Genomic DNA, 26,616 nt, shown 5'->3' with positions numbered 1-26,616 from the left:
ATCTGGGGATAGAGATCCAGTAGTTTCTGAAAGCAGTGTTTCTAAGGGAAAATCCCTACCTAGCACCACCCCCTCCCCATTCCCAAATCTGAACACCTGAGTCATACCAGCCCTGTAGGCGTGTCTATGAAATGTGCAGCACAATTTTTAAACCAGCTTCTCCTACTAAACTGGAAAAGATTGTTTTTAGGGGCACAGAATTGAAGGCATTTTAAAGTGGAAACTCATCTAATTCAGGTAGAAATCCAGCAAACAGCTTTCCTTGGCTCTTTCCCAGCACACCTTGTTCCAGGATAACCTGAATAAACACACGCATGTGACCACAGTGGGGGTGGTGAAATTCTGAATGGAATGCAGCTTCAGCTAGCTAGGGGGCTGGGACTGAGACTTCTGGCAGTCTGTGGATTTATACAGGCAGAGAAGCCAAAACAATGAGCTCATGGGCAAGAATGCAGCCTGTGGGGAAGTCTGGGCAGTCAGAGCAAACTGGTTTTTTGAGCCAGGATGGGAATAGCTGTAATCGAGTCTCCCACGGGAACAGGATTAGGGAGAGTGGCGCCGCATTCAGTTTCTTGGGGTCCAGTTAAATAACTTTTGGGGGCTGTTCTTTATTTTCCTTTCCCTATGTGAACCTGAGTGGGTGAAGATAGCTGGTGAATGTGTGAGTGAACTTAGGTGGTGCTCTTAAGACAACTTCATTCAAAGCAGGTCTGCCAATGCCAGCTCCCACACCAGGATCCAGTCGGCAATGGCTATAATCCTTGGGTTTTGTCTTCAAGACTGCCACTTTTAACAAGATAGAGCAAACAACCAAGTCTGTCTTCTTTACTTCGCAGATAAACACAATCCACTCAGTTGTATGTCATTTACACCAAATTCATACTTCTAAAACCAAAGAGACCTCTTTTTTCTTTTTCTACCAGTGTTCTCCAGTACTTCTATATAAGGCCCTAAATGGAAGAAACTGAAGATACTGTATTCACTGGCCATGCAGGGTGAAGGGGAAGGAAGACAGGGAGGGAAGATGAAATGAGTAAAAAAATTATCTACAAATCTCCTTTTCATAGCCTCCACTAGAGGTTCTTTCCGTTTCTACACTTTTGTGCACGTTTTCTATTCACTTTAAGGTCCAATTTCAAATGTTCCCTGCCTTGTCCCAGCCCTTGTTTTACTATACATATATTTTACAATACCTTTAAGCACCATGTGCACTGTGCTCTTAATTACCTTTGTCTGTTATCACTTTGACTCGATTGTGAACTTTACCACTGTGCTACAGTTGCTTTCTTTCCATGGATTTATTAAGCATAAATTCTTCAGATGTATGTCCTAAGAACAAGGACATTCTCTTACATAACCACAATTAAAACACTCAAGAAATTTAACGTTGCTCAGTACTACCTAACATATTGCTTATACTAAAAATCCCCCAATTGTTCAAGTCCTTTATCGCTTTTTTCCCCCTCATCCAGGACCCAAAGTTCACTGTGCATTTAGCTGTGAAGTTTCCAGTGTTCCCTAGGTATTTTACTTTCAATCCATTCTATATATAAAAGCTTACATCTGCTTACCCTTAACCTCCCACTCCTTCCTTGTCAATTTTGACTGAGGGAAGAATTGGTCCTTTCCTCACTCCAGCATCCAATAGTGCACAGTAAGCAGTCCCCTGCCAGGTGATGGACAAACCTCAAACATCTGGCTGCCTTGAGCTCTTTAAATGTTTCAGTTCAAAAAAAAAAAAGTCCCAGTTCATTGCAGTATTGAAATATTCTTAGCAAGGTAACCTAATCCCTAACCAGGGGATGAGGAAGAGAAGGTAAACTGGTAAAAATACAGAAACCCAATGGCAGAAACAAGCCACGGAAATAGATACTTGGAAGGGGTAAAATCCATAGCAGTACTCTTGGCACAAACACATTTCACAACAGTCAAGAATTATTGTTCTATACAAGTACAGAAATGAACTGCCAGAGATACCAGGTATAGCTGGGAACAAAACCCTGCCACATGTATTCCCGTTCCCCCGGCCACCCCGCCTTCACAAGAATTACCAGTTAACATGAAATTCCAAGAGTTGTTACATCTGCCTGGAGGCAGATTCCCAACCCCCATCTTTCCACATGCTTCACATAACTAAGATAACACTGTAACAACTTTGAAACTAAAGAAGAGGGAGAGTCAAGCTTTCAAATCTTGAAACTAAAAAGCCTTTGAACAGTGTGGGAGGGTTCCAGAAGATAAAGTTCTGTAATCATTGAACAAATAGGGCCAAAAAGAACTAGGATAAATTAAGACTGACTCAGCTGATCATCTTGAACTCCAGGAATTAATGGTCTGTGCTCTGGGCATTTGGCTGGAGCCATGCTACACACCAGTTGGCAAGTTATTACACTTTAACTTTTATAAAACCCTCCAGCTGTCACAACTGCTTTAAGAACAGTGTTCTGAAACGGTATGAAGAGCTGGTACTCAAGTCACAAAACAGGAACTGAAAGAACAAGCCTAGTGGTGTTTAAATGAGGAAAAGTGTTGATTGACTCCCTCAGTGACTCATATTACTGGTTACCATTTGACCCAAGTTTATAAGGTGTTAAACTAAGGAATATTGCCAAATAGCTTCAGATAGCTACAAAGCAGTGGGAGAAACAATACTGTTCAGCAGAACTGGACACTGATCATGATTCCGGCTCTCATGTCCTTTGCTAACTCTCCCTGCACACCTCTGTATGAGAGTTCAGTTGTAAAACAGTTTTCTTCGTAACTACCATCTTTTGGCAGTTAGGCTTCAGAAAGAGGAGCGGCCAGATGCACGTAACACGAAGTGGGGGAAGCACAGAATCCGGTTTGCACGATTAGTATTTTGTGATCAGGGCTTAAAACCAAAATGCAAACTCCATATTTGCACATTTCCATGGTGACTCCACTCTCTTTCAAAGTAACTGAAATAAAGACAGGACAGTGCTTCTGAAACTGACTTGCTAATTCACACTTCCTATTTGGGAGGAAATGGGAAAAGTACTGAAACATTAGTACCAACCACCTTATCAAAATTCTTAACTTTGGGTGTTAATTCTTCTAGCTCCTTCAATCACCTCAAAAGGTTGAGTGAGACAGAGTGATACAATAACTGCTATTATGAACCTCCTTACTTTCAAGTTATACCAACATCTGGTGGTTAAAAGAAACCAGGACAGGGTATTGATTTTTGTATTAAAATGTACAGGAACTGCTCCAAAGTACAGCACTAGTACATGTAATTAGAGGCCCAACACCTCTAATTTGAATGAAAGGAGTTATTCTAAAGGGAACTGACCTTCACTCTAAGGCAAATCAGCTTTATGGAGCTTTTGCTGGTTAATTCACCTAGACTGTACCTATTTGCTCAGCTGAATTCCCTCAGATGCTTGCCTAAGAGGGGGAAGGAAAACAAGCATTGATTAGAAAACACCCATACCACACCTTGTATTTGAATAAAATATTTATTTTCTTCTTCTCAGGAAAAACAGGAAGTTAGGGAAACACACTACATTTTATAGCCCACATTAGTTTGTTGGTCCTAACCCTTCTTGGCACAGCTGTCAACAGCATTAGCTGTTTTAACCAGAACCAAGGTGTTCACCCCCAACAGAATGTACACAGACAAGACTAAAGGACTGCAGGGTTTTCCCTGAGAGAAGCATCAGACAGAAGCTGCTGAGAGCCAACTTTGCAAGCAGCGCCTCCCTTTCCACTGTGGAGGATCTGCCTGCACATACACAGTCAGCACTTACAACATGTGCCTCTTCTCCCTACAGAAGCACTCACCTTGCCCCAAAGAACTTGGGCTCCCTAAACCCTCGGGCTCCCTAAACCCTCATCGCCAGCTGCTGACCAAAATATCAATTTTAGATCCTCCTTTACATTTCAGCACTCACACCTAGTAAAGTGGAAATGGGGCCCCTAAATTCCATCAATTTACATCTCTGTGCTTATTTCCACAACTGGCTATGGGGAGACAGGCCTTTCAGTCACCTTAACTAGATCTTAAGATTAATTAACTATATAAAGTGCTTTTAGGTCCTTAGAGATAGACATGATATAAATAAATGGTCTCTGATCACAATGATAAATACACAGATAAAAAAATAGCTCTAGCTAGATGACCTTAAGGCTTAGAGATGGGCAGGCAGGGCAATTATTCCCTTGATTACATTCTTAGTCATTTTATTCATGTCTATTTTCGTCTGGAGTCCACAAACTAAAGGTCACATTCAGAGGCTCAAGTTTTCAAATGATCCTGGTTCCACTGTAGTTTTCTTCGGTTTACTAGTAACTTTTATATAACTTTGAGGTTTAACAAAAGAACCCATCAATTTTAAGTGAGCATATTCAAATGCAAAGGTACCTAGAGAAAATCACCTAAGAAGTTGTCCCCTTCTCTGAAAACCCCTAAGGGGACTTTTGAAAATTTCTCCCCAGAGTTAAGCAACACCCAGTAAGATACTAGTACAAGAAGGGACCCTTCTCACCTCATGACCGTTACTGTCAGCATCCACTGTACTGCCATCTCCTAAGATAAAATTCAAAAATGAGGAAGGTCGGTGGACTCTGTGGGCGGTCACTTAGGTTCCTAATGCCAAAAACTAAAAGGGCTAATAAGAGTTCAGGAATGGCAAGGTAAATTTGTAGGGACTAATATAAATATGTGTAGAGGGAGCAGAATAAGCAGCAAATATTTTAAGGAAGGATAAGAAATAAAGTTCAAGAATCATTAATAAAAATGAAGTATTTGTTTTATTCACAGGCTAGGCTTAGACCTGTGTTTTAACAAGCAAGCCTAATAATAGCACCATGGTTAGACTACAGCTTGCTTTGCCAAGCCATTATTGTACAATTTATTAAGCAAATAGGGGTCAAGTGTCTCTCATCCACCTGATGTGATCTTTTTATACATATTCCTAATAAGTCCCATTTGGAAAACCTGAAAATCTTTTAGCAAAAGCTCTAAAGATGAGCTCATGAACTCAGTTTAAATTGCACCAGTTAAATTAGGACAAATGGAAGGAATTCAAATAAGTAGTTGCCCAATCAGAGCCCATCATCTGAAAGTCATCAGCCTGTGTGTTCCACCCCCCAAAATAAAACTTAAAACCTTGACTCAATTATTCAAAACCCAGGTTGTAGCAAAGTGAAAGGATTAATTTCCATTAATTTCTCAGTCCCAGGTTAAAAAAAAAAAAACAACAAAAAACCCCAAACAGCAGTTTAAGAAATACTTACCCAAGTCAAGATAGGAAAATTAAAGCCTGCATAGTTATCAGAATTGTTGTACTACACCAGGTTGCATACCATTACATCAGCTGGTTCTGTATACAATCTAGTATTGACTAGAACAAAGATTAGAATAGAAAAGCTGTAAGAAGCAGGTTCCTAACTATAGAAACTGAATTTAAGGGTATGAAAAAATGAAAAGTAAAATTGTTTTTATCTTTTTGATTAATACTAATTTCCAAACTTATAAACAATTTTTACAGATAAACAGAAGTTTTTCAAACATTCCAAATTTGTAATTCTATTCAAACTTTCAGTATTCTTGGCCATGACATTAGGCAAGTAAGAATCCCTCAAAGTAGAACAGCTACAAACATCCTGAGCATTTGGTCTATTGAAGAATCCCACATGGGAAAGCTAACTAGTACTGAGGCTTCTTGTCATAGTCGTAGCTTAAATTTTACATGTGCCACGGGCGTTGGTAGTGCTTCTGTTTTAACACTATAGAAGTTTCTGAATTCAGTGGGCGTATCTATGACCAGCCTGTCCATTTCCTGTTCTAGGAGAGTTGTCTCTCCACTCTACAGTCTTCACCAAAATGTCCATCTCCATAGCTTCCCAAAGGTTGCCTGTTGCTGAAACGGAACTCAGCTTCTTTCAGATACTGACTCTTTAAGGGAAATTACTTTTCTCATGTGTTTATTACTGTTAGCCACAATCCTCCTGTCACTTGGTTTTATCCATCGCTAGGTGATGGCCTGCACAGCCTGATGTCCGACTTCATAAATAGGTGTGAGTTCACAGTGGTGATTTTGGTGGCTGTTTTGGTGGTTGAAGAATCAATTATTGCACTTAAAAGGCTATCTTATTAGATATGCCAAACCAGCTCCTACTCCGGCAACACCTGCAAAAGCCAGCAGCACATTTCTGATGCCGCCTTCTAGGTCCTCTACATGGAAGAACTCCACAAACCCATCCTAGAAAACGAAAAAGAAGAGCACATTTTCAAGCGCAGGCTTCCACTGACTTAAAAACACTATTTACAAGGAAAAGATGAATTAAAATATCTAAGATTTCCCTCCAAACCTAATGACGAACCAATTATTTACCCCCAACTCTGCAAAGGAGACACATTATGCAATTAAAAGGGAGGTGGGGCACGCTCAAGAATGTATTAACTATCATCCCCAAGGGATTCTTCTTTCATTTCTTTATAATCTGAATTAACTGGGATGAGGAGTAACTAACTGAATAAAAAAATAACCGAAGCAAAACACTCAAACAATAAAACAGCCTAAGAAAATCAGGATTTTTGACGCAACAGTTCAAGACACTCACACCACCATCCTTACGGGCCAACTACTTAAATCAACACCATGCAACCAGAGGTCCACAATTAGGGCCTTGAAAACTAAGCTGTGCATCTTAAAAACCTTTAGATATCCTCTTTCTCTTATTAAATCCTTCATCCATTTCCACTCCAAGTCCCCTACTCGACCTTAAAACAAACTTACCCAGCCTCTTTGTTTGACTATCCAGTCTCGTTTTGACCTTACGAGAACATCTGTGATGCTTTCTGCTAGTGGTTCGATGCAGCTTTCTTGATTTATACTCTTCAAGTGTTTGGCCACAAAGGCACCAAAAGAAATAAGAGTCACAATCCTGCCCCAGTTTGTTACTCCGTCACTGAAAACATGAACCATCACTCGAGACAAAGATTTGACATCGTCTTCATTTTTGATGTCCAGTTTCCGAAGCATGCCTGAGAGGAAGAAAAGCATGCAGATTCCCACGGTCGCTTTTGTCTACACCAGGGCACGATTCGCCTGCCCACCCACGGCGGGGGAAATTGCTATTCGGGCTCTAAAGCACTCTGGGCGATCCCACTTGAAAACTGACATCCCACCCTTTCCGGGCTTTGAACAGAGCTGCCATTCCCAAAAGAATTAAGTGGGCGGAAACAATGACTCACGGCCAGAATATTGGGTTTCAGAAATAAGAAAGTCCTTTCAATACAGACTCGTTTCTGTTTCCACCCACCGAAGATGGGTGAGTCCAGAGAGCTGGGAAAAAAAGGCAGCACGACTTCCAGGACTAACCCCCTTACCTTGGAAAGCCGTCTCGTGGTTGCGCTGCACCCCATCCCCGACTCGGCGCAGGGTCTCCAACGCCTTCCGGCTTGTGGTCCCAGACCCGCCCAGGGGCTTCGCGTCCTTGGCGCCGGTTGCCTGCTCCCGGAGGTACTGAGAGATTATCTCCAGGGACTGCCGATATAACTCGTCCTCCTCCTCCTCTGCTGGGGGCGGCGTCGAGGGCAGCGAGCCGTCCGAGCCTGGACTGTTGTTACTGGCTTCTCCGACCAACAAAGGTAAAGGCCGGACGGCAGGCCGCTTCCCGAGAGGGTCTGGCTCGCACCCGTCCAGCTCCTCTTCGGGCGACATGATGGCGTCGGAGATCGGGGATTCCATCTCTTCAGGCGGCGACGCGAGGCGTGTGGGCGCGAAGAACAGCAGTCTGGTGGGGGTCGCGGTGACGTCGGGGCCCTCGGCGCCAATGGGCGAGGGCCGCGCGACCCTCCGGGCGTCGGGCGCAAGAGTGGCCGGGGGGCTCGGGCCGGCGCTTCCGCCAATCACCGTGCCGGCTTCCCCTCCCCCTACCTCTCGCCGCGCCGTGGCCTCCTTCCCCGCAGCCAAAAGCCGCCCCCCCGGAGAGGAGGCGCCGCTGCCCTGTCCTAATCCGGCTCCCCCACAATAGAGGTTTAGTCCGATTACTGCGTTTCTCTTGAGGCCGAACATCGCGAACCGCTGCCGCTGCCGCCTGAGGAAAGTGGAGGCTGAGCCCGATTCCTAACTTGAAGAGAGCGGAAGTAAGCTCTGAGAGAGGCGCTCCGAGATCACGGTTTTAGGGCCAGTCCTACGCAATGGCGTCAGGAGCTCTTAAAAAAAAACACTTTATCTGTATCCCGTAAATGGGGAAGGCTGAGAAAGCTTCCGGCGGTTGCGCACGGCACCTAACCGGCGGGGTCAAGTCAGGGGCGGGGCCTGGGGCAGGGCGGGGTTTCCGGCTCCCCGGAGCCTCTCGCGGCTGGTTACGTAAAAACGGCGGCTTCGGCGCATGAGCTGGTGGGCTTGCGCCCTGGCTTCGCGCCCACCTGGGTCTCCTATTGATGGCTCTCTCTGCTTTCCTAAGCCGTGATATGGGAGCCGCTCCTGTTTTTGTGCAAGAGATTCCCCCCCCCCCCATTCCCAAAGCCTTAACTATCGAGTCACTCAGACTTTGAGGAAAAGGGATAAGTAAATTCTGCTACAGATGGGGAACAACAGTCTTAGATAATATGGATTAAATAAGAGGGCACTGTTGGGGGTGGTCTATAGTTATTTTGCACATCCTCAACTCCTTGGAAATGGGGAGGCTCAATGGACTGCCCTATTGTTCCGTCGCTCAGTCGTGTCCTACTCTTTGCGACCCCATGGACTGCAGCAAACCAGGCCTCCCTGTCCTTCACCATCTCCCTGAGCTTGCCCAATCTCATGTCCATTGAGTGGGTGATGCCATCCAACCATCTCCTCCTCTGTCATTCCCTTCTCCTCCTGCCTTCAGTCTTTCCCAGCATCAGGGTCTTTTTTAATGAGTCGGCTCTTCATCTCAGGTGGCCAAAGTATTAGAGCTTCAACATCAGCATCACTCCTTCCAGTGAATATTCAGGGTTGATTTCCTTTAGGATTGACTGATTTGATCTCCTTGCAGTTCAGGGGACACCAGATTTTAACACTACAGTTGAAAAGCATCAATTCTGTGCTCAGCCTTCTTTATGGTCCAACTCTCACATCCATACATGACTACTGGAAAAACTATAGCCTTGACTAGACAGACCTTTGTTGGCAAAGTAATGTCTCTGCTTTTGAATACACTGTCTAGGTTTCTCATAGCTTTTCCTCCAAGGAACAAGCGTCTTTTAAATTCATGGCTGCAGTCACCATCTGCAGTGATTTTGGAGCCCAAGAAAATAAAGTCTATTACTGTTTCCATTGTTTCCCCATCTATTTGCCATGAAGTGATGGGACTGGATGCCATGATCTTCGTTTTCTGAATGTTGAGTTTTAAGCCAGCTTTTCCACTCTCCTCTTTCACCTTCATCAAAAGCCTCTTTAGTTTCTCTTCACTTTCTGCAATAAGGATGGTGTCATCTGCATATCTGAGGTTATTGATCTTTCTTCCAGCAATCTTGATTCCAGCTGATGCTTTATCCAGCCTGGCATTTCTCGTGATGTATTCTCATATAAGTTAAACAAGCTGGGGACTGCCCTATAGAATCACGTTATGTAAACTGACAAAACAAAATTGTTCTGCTCCAGCTAAATTTTATTTCTGTCTCCCTATTTGCTTTCTCCCATTCCCCATCTCTATACTCTGGTGCTATTTACCTACAAGCCTTGCTCTGTCAGCACCTCCTCTAAGACATTTGACTCTAGGGGTAAACTCCTTGAGGACAAGGATCCTGCTACATACCATATGTATGAATTAACATTTATTAAAGCAACTTCTTTTTGTTAAAAGACCTGTAAAAATAATAGCTAAAATTCAAGAGCAAAATATTTGAGGGACGTAAGCACGAAAGGTGAGCAAGTTTCCTATTTCTGAAACTATCTGTTTAGTAAGGAAATAGGGCATTCATAACACACAATTATGTATTTGGGCAAGACCTAAAACCAGGGAGATTTATAATATGTGGTAGAGAGGATGGAGAGAAACATCTTGTGGTTGTAGTGAATAAGATATAGTTTCTCTATTTAAGGAGCTTCCAATCTTGCACAGCAACTAACCATAATGTGAGATGGAATTTATGCTTTATAGGAGGCATCAACAGCTTAATATTGGAGTTGAGAGGTTGGAAAATTTGCTTTGGGCTAGACAACCTAGAGGAAGAAGACATGGAAGTATTCTGCTCTGCTTTCTAGAATGCAGTTTTAGATTGAGGGGAGAGAGGTTGAGCAAATTTTTGTGCTCAATGATGTGGTGGGAGGTGGGAGGGAGGTTCAGAAGGTAGGGGCCATACATATATCTGTGGCCAATTCATGTTGATACACTGCAGAAACCAACACAATATTGTAAAGCAATTATCCTCCAATTAAAAATATATTTAAAAAATTGTGTGTGAAAGCTTTTTCTTCAGAGGCTAAAAAAGGAAATGCATTGCAGGTGTCACCTTAATTATAGCTAGAAATCTCAAGTGCTCAGTAATCCAATTGTGTTTGCTTAATCAATTCAGTCTCCTGTGATCCAAGATGACCATTGCACATCCTCTCTTATGTCCCTCAGCCTCCCATATTCTCTCCTCCCTTCCTCACTCTCAGCTGTTAACTTACTTCACTGAGAAAATGGAAGCAATCACAAGAGATAAACTTTATTTCTCATCACCAAGTCTACTTATTTACAATTGTTTCCATTCTGTTTGCCATCACTATGGTTAAAATGATTGAAATTTCTCTGCTATCTCAGATCAACTGCTTGTGCACTGGATCCCATCTTCTTTGCCTCCGCAAGTACTTGCAGTTATCCCCTGCATCATCAGTTCTCTCTATATATTGAATAATTCCATCACCAAACAAACAAACTTGATGTTCTCTCTCACATCTTTAGAAAGACTTCCCAGAACCTAAATTCTCTCTCTCTTTTTTTTTTTTTTTGGTTGCCCTGCATAGCATGCAAGATCGTAGTTCCCTGACCAGGGATTGAACCTGTGCCCCCTGCAGTGGAAGCTTGAATTCTTAACCACTGGGCCGCCAAGGAAGTCCCTAGAACCTAAATTCTTGATGTTCCCCTGTGTAGCAAAAACCTTCAACTTCCTTATTCTCTCTCTTGAACTCACCCCAACCAAGCTTTCATTCCAACTACTCCACTGAAACTATTCTTGTCAATGTCAGCAATGACCTTCACATGGCCAAACTCCAGTTGTTGATTTGGAGTCCTCATTTACTTGACTTAGCAGTATTTAATACGTATTTAATCATTCCCTTCTTGAAACATTTTCTTCATGTGATTTTTTGGGCACCATAGTCTCCTGGTTTTCCTTCTTCCATACTAGTTACTCTTCAGTTTTTTTCCTCTTTTCCACTGGCAATCTGCTTGGATACCTTGTTTTCTTTTGTAACCCTAGCTATGCCTGACCCATGGCAAACACCCCATTGTTGAATGGATAAATATGAATGTTTATTAATATGGGATATACAAAGGCTAGAAAAGCAGGATGGGGTCATATTATTGAGGACTTTGAAAACCAGTTGAAAAGCTTAGACCTTTTCTAGGGACTAAAAAGGGGGGATCTCTAAGAACTAGAGTGGGCTCCCCTGGTGGTTCAGTGGTAAAGAACCTGCCTGCTAACACAGAAGTGGATTCGATCCCTGGGTCAGGAAGATCCCCTGGAGAAGGAAATGGTAACTCACTCCAGTATTCTTGCCTGGGAAATCCATGGACAGAGGTGCCTGGTGGGCTACAGTCCATGTGGTCATAAAGAGTTGGATATGACTTCGCAACTAAATAACAACAAGAACTACAGTACCATGATATATGCTCTAATTTAGGTTCATTACTCAAATTGTTGGTTTTAGAATGGATGCAGAGAGAAAGGATTGGAAGTAACTCAATTAGGAGGCTACTGCAATACGATAGGCAAGAATTAATGGTGACCTGAACTCAGGTAGTGGTCATGGAAATGGAAAAAATAACATGACATTATGGAGGCAGTCTATAGGGCTTGATGACTAAGAGGATGGAACAACACAGTGTGACATTATCATAAAACAGGCATCCATATTATACAAGATCAGCAGGCAGACCACCTTCCAGACTGCTGTGGATGGCCCTAGAGAAGCACTACTCTAACCAGGGCGGGGAAGGGTCTATACAGCTCAGAGGCAAGGAGTCAGCGTATTTCCAGCATGTCCAGGAGGGCTTGTCCTCAGGGCATTTTAGTTCACTTAGAAGATCTCTGCTTCCCCAGTGACTCAGCTGGCAAAGAACCTCCCTAGCAATGCAGGAAATGCAAGAGACACGAGTTGACCCCCTGGAGAAGGAAATGGCAACCTGCTCCAGTATTCTTGCCTGGAAAATTCCATGGACAGAGGAGGCTGGTGGGCTGCAGACCATGGGGTTGCAAAGAATCGGACATGACTGAGTGTGCATGCACACACACACATCAAGAATGGCTCTTGTTCTTAGGATAGCGATAATGGCCACAGTCCTTAACGGGAAAAGCGTTGTTGACATCCTGACTATATGCCCTTCTTGTAGGCATGTATTGAATCCTTTGAAATGTCCCCAAATTGTGAGCACATTTCCTCCTTAAAATGAGGCTTTGTTTCAGAGAATTCATTCACATCATTTCTTTCAAAATAGAAAAAAAAGTCTTAGTATAATATCTAAGATGTACTCCACTAGCTTTGTTCTCCAGTCCTTGGGGCCTGAAATTGGGCATACTTAGCATCTCATGTTGCCTTATGCTTGTGCTCACTCAGTTGTGTCTGATTCTTTGCAACCCCATGGACTATAGCCCACCAGGCTCCTCTGTCCATGGATTTCTCCCAGCCAGAATACTGGAATGGGGTGCCATGTCCTCCTCCAGGGGATCTTCCTGGCTCAGAGATGGAATCCACATCTCTTGTGTTTCCTGCATTGGCAGGCAGATTCTTTACCACTAGCGCTGCCTTCTCCCTTTCTAATTAGAAAACCCTTGCTCTTATTCTTACTCTCTTAATTACTCAACTCTTTTATTCCTCAGCCTAGTAAAGCAACATTTTGTCTTTGTTTTGAGGCCCTATATATAAAAAGTTTGGGAAGACTCTCTACTCGGCTGTTAGAAATTTCTAGAATTCCTACAGCATCTTGTTCTTTCTTCAAATTGAGTCTAATGTTTTGCTTTTAAGCTATTTCTAAGGCCTCTTCTGAATGTTGAGTTTTAAGCCAACTTTTTCACTCTCCTCTTTCACCTTCATCAAGAGGCTTTTTAGTTCCTCTTCACTTTCTGCCATAAGGGTGGTGTCATCTGCATATCTGAGGTTATTGATATTTCTCCCGGCAATCTTGATTCCAGCTTGTGCTTCTTCCAGCCCAGCGTTTCTCATGATGTACTCTGCATATAAGTTAAATAAGCAGGGTGACAATATACAGCCTTGACGTACTCCTTTTCCTATTTGGAACCAGTCTGTTGTTCCATGTCCAGTTCTAACTGTTGCTTCCTGACCTGCATACAAATTTCTCAAGAGGCAGGTCAGGTGGTCTGGTATTCCCATCTCTTTCAAAATTTTCCACAGTTGATTGTGATCCACACAGTCAAAGGCTTTGGCATAGTCAATAAAGCAGAAATAGATGTTTTTCTGCATGGGAAATAGATGGGGAAACAGTGGAAACAGTGTCAGACTTTATCTTTTTGGGCTCCAAAATCACTGCAGATGGTGACTGCAGCCATGAAATTAAAAGACACTCCTTGGAAGGAAAGTTATGACCAACCTAGATAGCATATTGAAAAGCAGAGACATTACTTTGCCAGCAAAGGTCTGTTTAGTCAAGGCTATGGTTTTTCCAGTGGTCATGTATGGATGTGAGAGTTGGACTGTGAAGAAAGCTGAGCGCTAAGAATTGATGCTTTTGAACTGTGTTGGAGAAGACTCTTGAGAGTTCCTTGGACTGCAAGGAGATCCAACCAGTCCATTCTGAAGGAGACCAGCCCTGGAATTCCTTCCTTCTTTGGAAGGAATGATGCTAAAGCTGAAACTCCAATACTTTGGCCACCTCATGTGAAGAGTTGACTCACTGGAAAAGTCTCTGATGCTGGGAGGGATTGGGGGCAGGAGGAGAAGGGGACGACAGAGGATGAGATGGCTGGATGGCATCACTGACTCGATGGACGTGAGTCTCAGTGAACTCTGGGAGTTGGTGATGGACAGGGAGGCCTGGCGTGCTGCGATTCATGGGGTCGGAAAGAGTCGGACGCGATTGAGCGACTGAACTGAACTGAACTGAAGGCCTCTTCATATCATACTTTATCACACGACCCTCTAATTTTTGAAGGTTGAAAAACTGGGTGCTAATCAAACAGAATTGCATCCCCCAAGACAATCTCATGACTCTCTGGTGAACTTATCTGAAAATGCTCTAACATGATATTAAAAGATCATATAGTCATCTTTTTGCCTTATTTCTAAAATGCACATAACTTTCCCTAAACCTTCCCCCATAAATAATCTCTAAAGATCATTGTTGATCACACACTTAAAAGGTTGATCTCATGTTTTTAATGTCAAAATCATTCATTGAACTTCTTTGACATTTTCTACACTTCTTACTGAACATCGTACCCTTTCATACTGTGCCTTCAGTATCAGTATCTTCCTACCTTGCCATTGTTAACAGTTAATCCACCATCTTTGCCTGTAAAATCATAATTTCAGGCCCTAGTCTCCACAGGTAACACTAGCATAGAATTAGGGTTCAGTAGCCCTCCAGAAGGTGTGACAGACACTGCTGTTTGCCCTATCCAATATTCATTCTTATTCCTTTCGAACAAACCCAGAGTTGGCATGGTGGTTCCATAATGATCAGGAACTTATATTCCTTCTATTATGTTGTTCTTCTATCTTCAAACATACTTTTCTACCTCATGGTCCAAGGTGGCTATCTTTACCCATGTTATTTGCATTCTAACCAGCAGGAAGTAGAAAAGGGTAGGCAAAGGGTGCCTAGCTTTCTTTAATGACACTTCCCTGAAGTTGTGTATCTTTTTTGTTAACATCCTGTTAGCTCAAAATTATTGCTTCCCTGATGGCTCAGTGGTAAAGAATCCGTCTGCAATGCAAGAGATGCAGGAGACATGGGTTCAATTCCTGGGTTGGGAAGATACCCTGCAGAAGGAAAAGGCAACCCACTGCAGGATTCTTGTCTGAAAAATCCCATGGACAGAGGAGCCTGGAGAGCTACACTCCAAAGGGTCTCAAAGAGTCCGATATGACTGAGCGACTGAGCACAGGCACACACCACTAGAAATTAGTTACATGGTCTCCTACCTGCAAGAGAGTTTTTATTCTAAGAATACAGTCTTTATTCTGAGTGTCTGTGTACCCAGCTAAAAACTGGGAATTCTGTTGCTATAGAAGAAAGGAAGCATAACTAGCAGTCTCTTTCACTCTGTGTAAAACTATAGGGAGAAAATTGTAAAATTCTATTGAAATACATTAAACAAAACTGAATTAGAGTCACAAATCAAGTTCACATATAGGAAGACTCATAATTGTAAAAATGTCAGTTTTCCTTCAGACTGATGCATAGGTTGAATGTAGTTCCAAATAAGTGAAGTGAAGTCGCTCAGTCGTGTCTGACTCTTTGCAACCCCATGGACTGTAGCCTACCCGGCTCCTTTGTCCATGGGATTTTCCAGGCAAGAGTAATGGAGTGGGTTGCCATTTCCTTCTCCAGAGGATCTTCCTGACTCAGGGATCGAACCCAGGTCTCCCGCACTGTAGGCAGACGCTTTACCATCTGAGCCATCAATTGGCTCAGTTCCAAATAAGGAAATGGATAAATTGATTCCAAAACTTACTTGGAAGACCAAAGGGCCAAGACTAGCTGAAATGCTCTTGAGAAAAACAACGAGGAGGAGTAAACTTGAAAGGGGTAGCAAACTTGGTTTACATTTCAATTTTTCTCATTTTGGCCTGAGGTATAGAACCCAGACTTCTCCTCTGTGAAGTCTGACAATGGAGTCTGCTATTGTTTAATTTTCTGTGAAACTCTGTAATAACAAAAAATAGAAACAATCTATGTCCCAATAGGAAAAGGAGTATGTCAAGGCTATATATTGTCACCCTGCTTATTTAACTTATTATATGCAGAGTACATCATGAGAAACGCTGGGCCAGAAGAAGCACAAGCTGGAATCAAGATTGCCAGGAGAAATATCAATAACCTCAGATATGCAGATGACACCACCCTTATGGCAGAAAGTGAAGAGGAACTAAAAAGCCTCTTGATGAAAGTGAAAGAGGAGAGTGAAAAAGTTGGCTTAAAGCTCAACATTCAGAAAACAAAGATCATGGCATCTGGTCCCATCATTTCATGGGAAATAGATGGGGAAACAATGGAAACAGTGTCAGACTTTATCTTTTTGGGCTCCAAAATTACTGCAGATGGTGACTGCAGCCATGAAATTAAAAGACGCTTACTCCTTGGAAGAAAAGTTATGACCAACCTAGATAGCATATTGAGAAGCAGAGACATTACTTTGCCAGCAAAGGTCTGTTTAGTCAAGGCTATGGTTTTTCCAGTGGACATGTATGGGTGTGAGAGTTGGACTGTGAAGAAAGCTGAGCGCTGAAGAATTGATGCTTTTGAACTGTGTTGGAGAAGACTCTTGAGAGTTCCTTGGACTGCAAGGAGATCCAACCAGTCCATTCTGAAGGAGATCAGCCCTGGGATTCCTTCCTTCTTTGGAAGGAATGATGCTAAAGCTGAAACTCCAGTACTTTGGCCACCTCATGTGAAGAGTTGACTCATTGGAAAAGACTCTGATGCTGGGAGGGATTGGGGGCAGGAGAAGGGGACAACAGAGGATGAGATGGCTGGATGGCATCACTGACTCGATGGACATGAGTTTGAGTGAACTCCGGGAGATGGTGATGGACAGGGAGGCCTGGGGTACTGCGATTCATGGGGTCGCAAAGAGTTGGACACGACTGAGCGACTGAACTGAACTGATGTCCCAACAACAGAATGGTTAAATTGTTATACATTCATATTATGGGAGCCTTACTATAGCAGCTACAAAGAGTGAGATAGCTTTGTATGTACATATATGAAAAAGTGTCTGAATTATAGTGAAAAAAGATGTAGAACAACACAAACCATTTGGTACTGTGTGTTTGAAAAATCCTATACAACTACATATTTCTAAATGTATATATACCTGTAAATAGGCAGAAAAAAATCTGGAAGGATGTATAACTAAAGGACCAGAATTGGAGAAATGATCAAGGAAGACTGCCTTTGCAGTTTTTCTGAATGAAGAATGTAATCTCTATTATTTACAAGTTTTATAAATGTATTCATATGTTATTTATAAAACAAAAATAAAACAACTCTATTTCATCCCCAACATTACACCTCTAGGTTTTAGTTTTAATGAGTCAACGGTGTGATAGGGTGCACACTGAAGGAAACCTGAGAGGACCGAGGCTCTCTCACAGTCCAAGTCTACAGCCAGGAGGTGATGATTTATTTCTTCTTGCCTCAGTCAGGTCACATCTGGACCAAACTTAGAGACGCATACTGACACCATTGGAACTCATCCAGAAAGTAGTCAGGGAGATACCAGAAGTCCATTCCAGGTCAAGGAGCAATAACTGAAGGAAGTGAGAATGTTTAGACTAGTGAAATGAGATCTATAGAGAAGTTGTCCTCACATACTTGAAGAGTTTTAAGAGGGTGAAGATAGTAGTATATTCTAAGACACTGGAGTTAGTCAAGAAAAAAACTAAATGATCACTTGGCAGGGTGCTGCGGAGAAGATTAATTCAGGAGGAATTAGAACTAGTTGATCCTCGAGGTCCCAAATGACTTTGAGTCTATTTTAAATTCCTTGGTCTCAGCCAGATTTACCAAACCCCAAGTCCCTAAAACTCCCTTCTTTTGAGTAGCTTTACTGTGGAGATGATCTTAGCCCTTCAAAAGCACTTCAGACTACAAACTGGAAGGAATAATCTCATTCCATGAGTGCCAATTAAATGCCTCATAGAATAAATACAAATAGGATAGCTGGAATGTTTAACAAGTACCAACTGAAGGGATGTAATAAAAGTTAAAGTTCAATTCTGTAGTAGCAGAACATACTCATGATTTAGAAATATTTGAACAAACACATCAGTCTTCATTATAGGTGACAGCATATCCACACCCCCGCCCCCAACCCCGGCCACAGTTAGGACCAGTACAGCTGGCAAGCTGGCTTTGTGGAAGGGCAGTAGTTGGCTTCTCCTCTACTTCCTAGATGCTGATACTGACACCTCCTGGAAGGGAGCAGAAGGAAGTGGGAGGAAAGTTCTTGGTGGCTTCAGCTCTTATCCTGACATTGGAAGCCCACTGTCTCGTGGGCATTTGTGTGGATCCATCAGAGGATTTCCTGCTGGTCCCTCCAGAGGCAGTATCAGCTTCCCTGAAGTGACGTGACACAACATATTTCTATGGCCGCCACTATCTCTCTCATCCTTTTGTTTTCCAGAGGTCCATTCTACGCAGAACCTTGTGTTAAGAGTCCCACTATGTTTCCGGGAGTTCTCTTGAGCAGGATTGAAACTGGCTCCATACTTGGTTCCCAGGATTCATGTATATTTGACCCTTTGTCAGAAGGGGGTGCAGTTACTTCCAAGGTGTAGCTCTGTTACCTCAGACTCCCTTGTTAGCCAACTTTTGCCTTGAAATTCCTCTCCTGTGAGTCATACACAGTCTAATGATTACCTCTTACCCAGGAACAAACATCAGATGCTTCAGTGAAAAGAGGGGAGTACTGTCTACACCTTCTCCCCTAGACTGGACATAACTCACGACAGGGTCCTAGCTCTCTCCAAAGAAATCTCCCTTGTAAACCCTATCTCCACTTTTTATACTCTTAAAATGGATAAGAGGGTTCAAAAATTGCGGAGCTGGTCCTTGGCAATTTCCTCTAAACCTCTGCACTTCTGTCTGGTGTCACCCTTTGGAATTCCATATCTATTATATCTTGGTACCCCAGCTGAAACATCCAATTAAAATCTTAAGTGCAAAACATAATCTCCTTTATCAATCCTGCTTTACATCCTTCCCTATTCCCTTTGGGTCTGTGTGATTTAGTCATATTCCACAGACCAAGTCATAGGGTTGTCATCAACTTGGTCTGACATGGTTTGATTATACTACCCTTTAGTGATATATATAAAAAAAAGCAAGCTAAGGTCTAGGGTCCACCACAATGACCCCACTGCCCTTGAGAGGGAAAGCTCAGGACTCCCTCTTGGCTCCACACCTCTCTCTCTCTGAGGGTATGCACAGGACATGTGCTCTGGGTTGGGATGGGGGTGGTAGGCAGCCATGGACCCTAGAGTCTGTAATTATCAAATGACCTTAGATAAATTACCTTTTCTGAGCTTCATTAAAAGTTTGTCAAATAGTCTTACTATTCAAAATTTAATTTTAATCGCATAGTTAACACATAAATACTCTTTGTAAACAAAAGCAAAACATTACAGATGAGACTAAATTTCCTTTGAGTATCACCTCCAATTCCATTCCTCTAATTCCCTTCCAGATGTAACCACAATTCTCAGTTTAGAATTCATCTTTCTTTTTTCAGTCAAATGTTTTTGTGTTTTTTTTTAATCTGTAAAAATAGGACAGCAGTGTCTATTCTGTAACATAGGACAGAGGTGAAAATCAAGGTACATAATAATGTTTTCTTCTATTTTCCTCAGTGTGTTGGGAAGAACTCAGACTTCCTGTAGGAACATAGTTCCACACTAAATTCAAGCTGAAGAAGAGAAATCTTACCTATTTTCACGGGTGGAAGTACCTGCTCTCTATATGGTATTAGAAAATTCCAGTTTAAAAAGAATTATTTATTTATTTGGCTGTGCTGAGTCTTAGTTGGGGCAAGTGGGATCTACTTCCCTGACCAGGGGTTGGAACCTGGGCCCCCTGCATTGGGAGCACAGAGTCTTAGCCACTGGACCACCAGGGAAGTTCCAGAAAATTCCAGGTAGAGCCCAAGGCCCGGGGAACACTCCGCCTCCCTTATGTGCTTCCATTCCAGCCAGGCAATGGTTTTATGTCTTGTGTCATTTCTTTCCCGTAACCTTCATTTCAGACTGCAGAGAGGAAGAGATCATATATGCAGATTTTCCATCCCCAAACAGCTTTCCAACTGCGTACGACAAAGGCAAAAAACAAGGCAATCTTCCCCCCACGCACAATTCTGCTCTTCCATCATTCTACAGGACAAAGGACATTCCCTCAATAGCTTTCTTCTTCCATCAAACAGAAAGCATGAGCTAAGATTTCCAAAGGCACCTGTGGCTGGTTCCCAGGTGCCGCAGAGCAGGCTTTATTTTAGCATAGGAACAAATTCCATTCATTGAGAATGTACGTTGTCATTCCCAAGTTTTTTTATGTATATCTAATTTAATTCTAGCAAAAGTCATCTAAGGTTTATAATCTTCCTCATAGATTGAGGGGTGGAGGTTAAGTAATTCTGTTCTTAAACTGTGATTTCTTGAGGCAAAGGAAAGGTTCAAGAACAGTACTGGTCAGTAGGAAGTGTTACTTGGGAGCAGAAGCAGCAGCATGAAAACGTGGGGAGAACAGAAGAGGTGATGGGGTAACAGCAAATTAAGAGAAAGAAAAACACACATCCCAGGAAGAACTGCCACTCATCGCCATTGCGCAGTCTGGGCCATGCCCTAGGGTGTGTGTGAGAGTGTGTGTGTGTGTGTGTGTGTGTGTGTGTATGTAAACAAATCTTCATAGCAACCATCTGGTTTCTGTCTTTCTATGACAACGCAGGCTTGCAGTGCTAAATACGGGCATTGGTGAGGATGAGTGTGGGCTGGGGAGGGGAAGTAGGACAGCTGAGTCAAGGGGAAATAGTGCAGAAAGGGCAGATTCCTTTGGTATGTCCTTATCTCCCCTTCCCAGCCCACTGTCAAGATAGGAAAGGGGCTTAAAGTTCTGCTCTCTCCTTGATTCACTGCAGTTACAGTTGAGAGTTAAGCCTTGCATACATTTTGTCTTATTTTAACCAATTATGTAAATTCCTATCCAGCCAGGGGGATCCCCTTGGTGCAAGAGGGTAAGGGTAGAAACTTTTGCTTCCTATTTTCACCACAGGTGCCACTTTCAGGGCACCCATCTGAGGATCCCATCTGATGAAGGCCTAGAGGCCCCAGGGGAAAGGTGAGAGAGAATCCAGGCACAAGGGTGAAGGAATAACAGGCCCTGCTGGGAGGATTAAACAGCCCCAGGCAGGAGTTACAAGAACCTCTTCCTCTAGTCAGCACAGTGGCTCCCAACCAGGGGATCCCAGGGGACACACGGCAATGTCTGGGGACTTCTTTGATTGTCCTCACTGAGCATCTAGTGAGTAGAGGATGAGGAGGCTGTTAATATCCTAAAATACACAGCACAGTTCCCATAACAAAGTACCTGGTCCAAAATGTTAATAGTCCCAAGGTGGAAAGTAATAACATGCTGGTCCTACGTAAGTCCTCTCCTTGGTCCCATGGGGGAGCACCAGTGACCGGTCAGATTACTTGAAAGGAGCACCATGCAACACCAGCTTGTTTCCCTCAGCCCTGAATTCCTCTCAGACTTCCAACTTGAGTATTTTGTTTGTTTACTTCTAAAAACAACAACAAAAAATTTCAGCTGGAGTCCCAAATCTGCGTGAGATCAGCTTCTAGAGAAGAGGGCCTTGAGCTGTCTGACAGAGCCTGTGCAACTGGGCAAAAGGCACGATCTCCTGGTCACAGTTTCACTGAACTCAATGATTTCAAAAGTCCTGTGGTTCCAAAACTGTACTTTTGGATAGTTTCTGCATGTACTCAGTTTGGGTCAGTAGAAAAGGAAATGACTCAGAAATGTAATAGAGGGAAGTCTGAGGGTGATTCAGACTTTCCTTATCATAACAGATGCTTCAGACATGGACTTTAATGTCAAACCAGGACTCATGATCACTGAATGATGCCAGGACTTCCCTTTGTGTATTTGCATGCATACATGCCAAGTCGATTCAGTTGTGTCTGACTCTTTGTGACCCTATGCTGTGGACTGTAGCCCACCAGGCTCCTCTGTCCATGGTATTTTCCAGGCGAGAGTACTGGAATGGGCTGCCATTTCCTCCTCCAGAGGATCTTCCTGACCCAAGTCTCTTATGTCTCCTGCGTTGGCAGGTAGGTTCTTTACCACGAGCGCCACCTGGGAAGCCCTTGTATATTTTGAGTAGGTGGTATCTACGTGGGGTGATTAAAAATGCTGTGAAAGACAGTTCAAGGAATCCACCTGATTCAGACTGCGTATGAAGGTAGATTAAGTTATCTCTGCTGCTGCTGCTACTAAGTCGCTTCAGTCGTGTCCAACTCTGTGCGACCCCAAAGACGGCAGCCCACCAGGCTCCCCCATCCCTGGGATTCTCCAGGCAGGAACACTGGAGTGGGTTGCTACCCGCCCCAAATTTCCCTCATAGGTCTACTTATGTTTGAATTTCTACCATGAGAGTTTTATATGCAGTTAAAAATATAAATATTGTAGTGCAAGTATCAGTTTGATGTTACTAATTGCGGTTGGGACTGTAAGGTAGGGAAGTAGCTGGTACTCGATCGAGAACAATCCTTGTTGCTCTAGCAGTTAACGTGAGTAATTTGAGGAAAGTTTTTGTCCTGTGTTCAGTCTTTTCAATCTAAATATAATAATAAAGATTTAATAACTAAGAGTTCATGTTTTGTATTACTCTCTAGTATCTACCCATGATAAATATATCAGAAGAAGGTTCAAAAAAAGTCCGTCTATTATAAAAACACTAAGTGCTTCTGTCACTAAAACTTCCGTTTATACCAAAACTCTTCTCTTACCTGAAGGGGCCACTTTACCACAATGTGGCTGTCAGTGCTGAGTGCTCTTCCTGTCAGAAGTTAATGTTTCACAGAAAAAGCAATCCTTGGTTGACATTCTGAGCACTTGACCTTTACCTGCTCTTAGTCATGGGGCTCATCTAAGTTTTCCAAGAGGGAGACCCAGCTTTGTGTGCGGAGTAACCTTCCAACATGGTTCTCTCTGAAGTTTCATTTCCTGGCTTATCCACTACTGCTGCCATTCAGAGACTGTTGAAAGAGGTCAAACTCTTTACTTTTTTCCAAATACTCACAGACTAATCTGAACATAAGTTAGTGAACAATTTATTCCTTCAACAAATATTTATTGAACACATATGTGCCAAACACTTGATACTGGGGATGTAGCAATGAGCATGACAGAGTCCTGGTAGGAGGCCAATACTCGATAAAGGTGTGAATGAAGGACCCTCCTCCAGCTGTTCCTTTAATCTGGCTTACTTGTTCCTCTTTGTGATCACTGTTCAAACTACTATTCCATTCCCTTTTCCCCAGAATGTCTTTTCGGAGACGGAATGCTTAATCTTCCCCTCAGAGCCTTGAGAGGCAGGCCTGAGGACGCTGAACTCCACAGCCCCGTGAGGCCTTCGGTAAAAACTGGTACCAAACAACTTTTGAACCAAGTTGGGAGCCTTAAGGCTAATTCATTGCACAAGTGGTTGCCATCTCTATAATCTTTGGACTCTGCCCCAAATGCAGAACTCTGCTACTTTCAACCTTGGCCCCGTCATTTCTCTGATACCTCTGATACACAGTAACTCCTCTTCAAAGAATTTCCCTCAACCCACTCATTTAAATTACACTGAAGCTACCCTTAAACATGGCTTTATTTGCAGACCTACAGGGTTTTCCCCTCCTATATCAGAAAGTGGGGGAACTGAGACACTCTAGTTCCCTAGTGCCATCCTCAGGCCCTTATTTTTCCAAGACATTCGTATGTAACCCCTCCTACTTTGGAGTTCATTCCATCAAGCTAAATTCTCCTTCATATTCTCTGCTATTCTTGGTCACTCCTATACCGGGACTGGAAGTTGGCTTCATCTTCTCCTCCCCAGTCTTGCATAATTCTAGATTCATTTAAACACCTTGATTTACTGACCCAACACTCTAAGCCCATAATTCTTTTATTGTTGCTATTATTGTTTTCTCAGTTAAGACTCTTCAATTTTCCTTTTATAAAAAAAAAAAAAAAAAAATACAGTTAGGCTTAATAAGATAGAACAAAAGCTCAAACACAAGAGCCACCTACCCTGGCAGCTTGATAGGGAAACTCCCTTAGTTCTTTAACACCCCAACGATCTTTACCTTTACTCCACTTGAAACGCCTGTTCCTATTGCCCTTGTCATGACATGGAAGAGTTCCAACTCTGAAATCTGAAACGCCAACATCATTGTGACACCATGTCCTGAGCTTCCAGCTTTATCACTTCTAAATCATCTGCTCTTTGACCTTATTAAGGCTTCTCTTGACCTGAGTTTATCATACTTTCCTTAGCCAACCTTCTTACCCAGTCTGAATCAAGTATTCCTTCTTTCACCAACACCTTCTACCCCCTTGTTCCTCTGTCAATCCTCTTCATCTGTCTACAAATCATGATCCAGGATCTACACAATAATAAGTCTTCTCTGCTCTTGTACCCAGGCAGCTAGGCGTTACTAGAGAAAACAGCAGAAATAAACGAACTGATACCTTTCCAACGGTGTCACTGAGAGCTGGACCATAAAAAAGGCTGTGCTGAAGAACTGATGCTTTCGAACTGTGGTGCTGGAGAAGACTCTCAAGAGTCCCTTGGACTGCAAGAAGATCAAACCAAATCCTAAAGGAAATCAACTCTGAATATACATTGGAAGGACTGATGCTAAAGGTGAAGCTCCAATACTTGGGCTATCTGATGTGAAGAACCAACTCATTGGAAAAGACCCTGATGCTGGGAAAGATTGAAGGCAAAAGAAGAGGGCGGCAGAGGATGAGATGGTAAGATACCATCACTGACTCAATGCACATGAACTTGAGCAAACTCTGGGAGATGGTGGAGGACAGGGAAACCTGGTGTGCTGTAGTACATGGGGTTGCAAAGAGTCAGACACGACTGTGATTGGACAACCACCACCATTCCAATGGGTTACGCGTTCCAAGGATTATACGTTCACGGTTTCTGTTAGACCCTCACCACTGTTTCCTAATTCATTTACTTAATAACAGTACTATTTGTCATCTCTCTTTCATCCTCCTCCCTTTCATCCTCTCTTCAACACTATGGCCACTCTTCTTAAGTCCACTAACTCCCACCTTCCTAACTCTCAAGTAGTAACTTCACATCCTATTCCACAAGAACAAGAAAGCCGTCAGACAAGGACTCCTATAAATTACCGACCCCTATTCACAAACAGCTGTGAGTTTACCCATTGTTATATCTTCATCTTTTTTTATATTTTGCCGCTTTACAATGTTGTGTTAGTTTCTGCTGTACAGCAAAGTGAATCAGCTATGTGTGCTCAGGATCACCTATACATCTATCTACCTATCTTCCCTCTTTTCTGGATTTCCTTCCCATTTGGGTCACCACAGAGCACTGAGTGGAGTTCCCTGTGCTATACAGTAGGTTCTCATTAGTTATTTTATACATAGTGGTGTATATGTGTCAATCCTGGTCTCCCAATTCTTCTCACTACCCCTTCCCGCTGTTGGATCCATAAATTTGTTTTCTACCTCTGTGTCTCTATTTCTACTTTGCAAACAAAGTTCTGTGTCTTCACCTTGAGTCTCAAGCAGGATGAGGCATCTGTCCTTTTGCCGCCGCTGCTGCTGTAAAGTCGCTTCAGTTGTGTCAGACCCCTGTGTGACCAGGCTCCCCCATCCCCGGGATTCTCCAGGCAAGAACACTGGAGTGGGTTGCCACTTCCTTCTCCAATGCATGAAAGTGGAAAGTGAAAGTGAAGCCGCTCAGTCGTGTCCGACTCTCAACGACCCTATGGACTGCAGCCTACCAGGCTCCTCCATCCATGGGATTTTCCAGGCAAGAGTACTGGAGTGGGGTGCCATTGCCTTCTCCATCTGTCCTTCTGCTTTAGACCAATTTCTTACTCAGCTGGCTTGCTAACTAGATTAACTTCAGTACCTCACCTTGTACAGAGGCTGGCACATATGTCCTCAGTATATGTTTGCTGAACTACTGTTTAATTAACCACATCCACCTGAGTTGTTTCCACACCCCACCCTTTTTGGAGCCCTGCTTTTTGGTTATCATCCTTCTCTATGATGCCTCTACTTTTACTTTGTAAATATACATGCCTGTCATTCTCATTCTAAAACAACAACAGACAACAAAACCTTCACACACCACTCAGGTTTACAAGCAAGATTCTACCTCTACCAATACACTGAAACTGGTCCCAAAAAATTACTAACTGGTAAATCAAACTGACACCCTTTCGTCCACCAAAAAAAAAAAAAAAAAAACAACTGTGATTTTATTCTTGTTTTTAGAATTAAAAGTACCTCTAATCATCAAATAGATGCTCATGTCAAAATCTTTAAAAGTACAGAAAGTAGAAACATACATACAGTCCTTAAACCATAATCCTGACAGTTATTCACAATTTTGGCATGCTGCTTTCCTGAAATTTGGGGGCACCCTGGTGGCTCAGATGGTAAAGAATCTGCCTGAAATGCACGAGATGCGGGTTC

The 26,616-nt window shown here is 42.9% G+C and overlaps 1 protein-coding gene and 1 long non-coding RNA gene across 2 annotated transcripts; one reads left to right on the top strand and one right to left on the bottom strand.

Moving 5' to 3' along the window:
* Nucleotides 1-3,463: 3,463 nt before the first annotated feature.
* Nucleotides 3,464-8,104, bottom strand: MCL1 (MCL1 apoptosis regulator, BCL2 family member). Its single transcript, NM_001099206.1, is given in 3 exon segments — nt 3,464-6,227; nt 6,765-7,012; nt 7,358-8,104. Coding segments are annotated over 3 exon segments (1,053 nt in total). The 5' UTR covers nt 8,046-8,104; the 3' UTR covers nt 3,464-6,110.
* Nucleotides 8,105-8,131: 27 nt separating this feature from the next.
* LOC112445951 (uncharacterized) lies at nt 8,132-26,391 on the top strand. The gene is made up of 2 exons (XR_003033964.2): nt 8,132-22,211; nt 24,571-26,391. It is a non-coding gene; the product is annotated as an uncharacterized lncRNA (long non-coding RNA).
* The last annotated feature ends 225 nt before the right edge of the window (nt 26,392-26,616 follow it).

The sequence above is a fragment of the Bos taurus genome, chromosome 3 (genome assembly GCF_002263795.3).
Source record: "Bos taurus isolate L1 Dominette 01449 registration number 42190680 breed Hereford chromosome 3, ARS-UCD2.0, whole genome shotgun sequence".
NCBI classification, from domain to species: domain Eukaryota; kingdom Metazoa; phylum Chordata; class Mammalia; order Artiodactyla; family Bovidae; genus Bos; species Bos taurus.
Note: the sequence above shows the minus strand (reverse complement) of the source record. Positions and strands in the feature narration are given on the sequence as shown.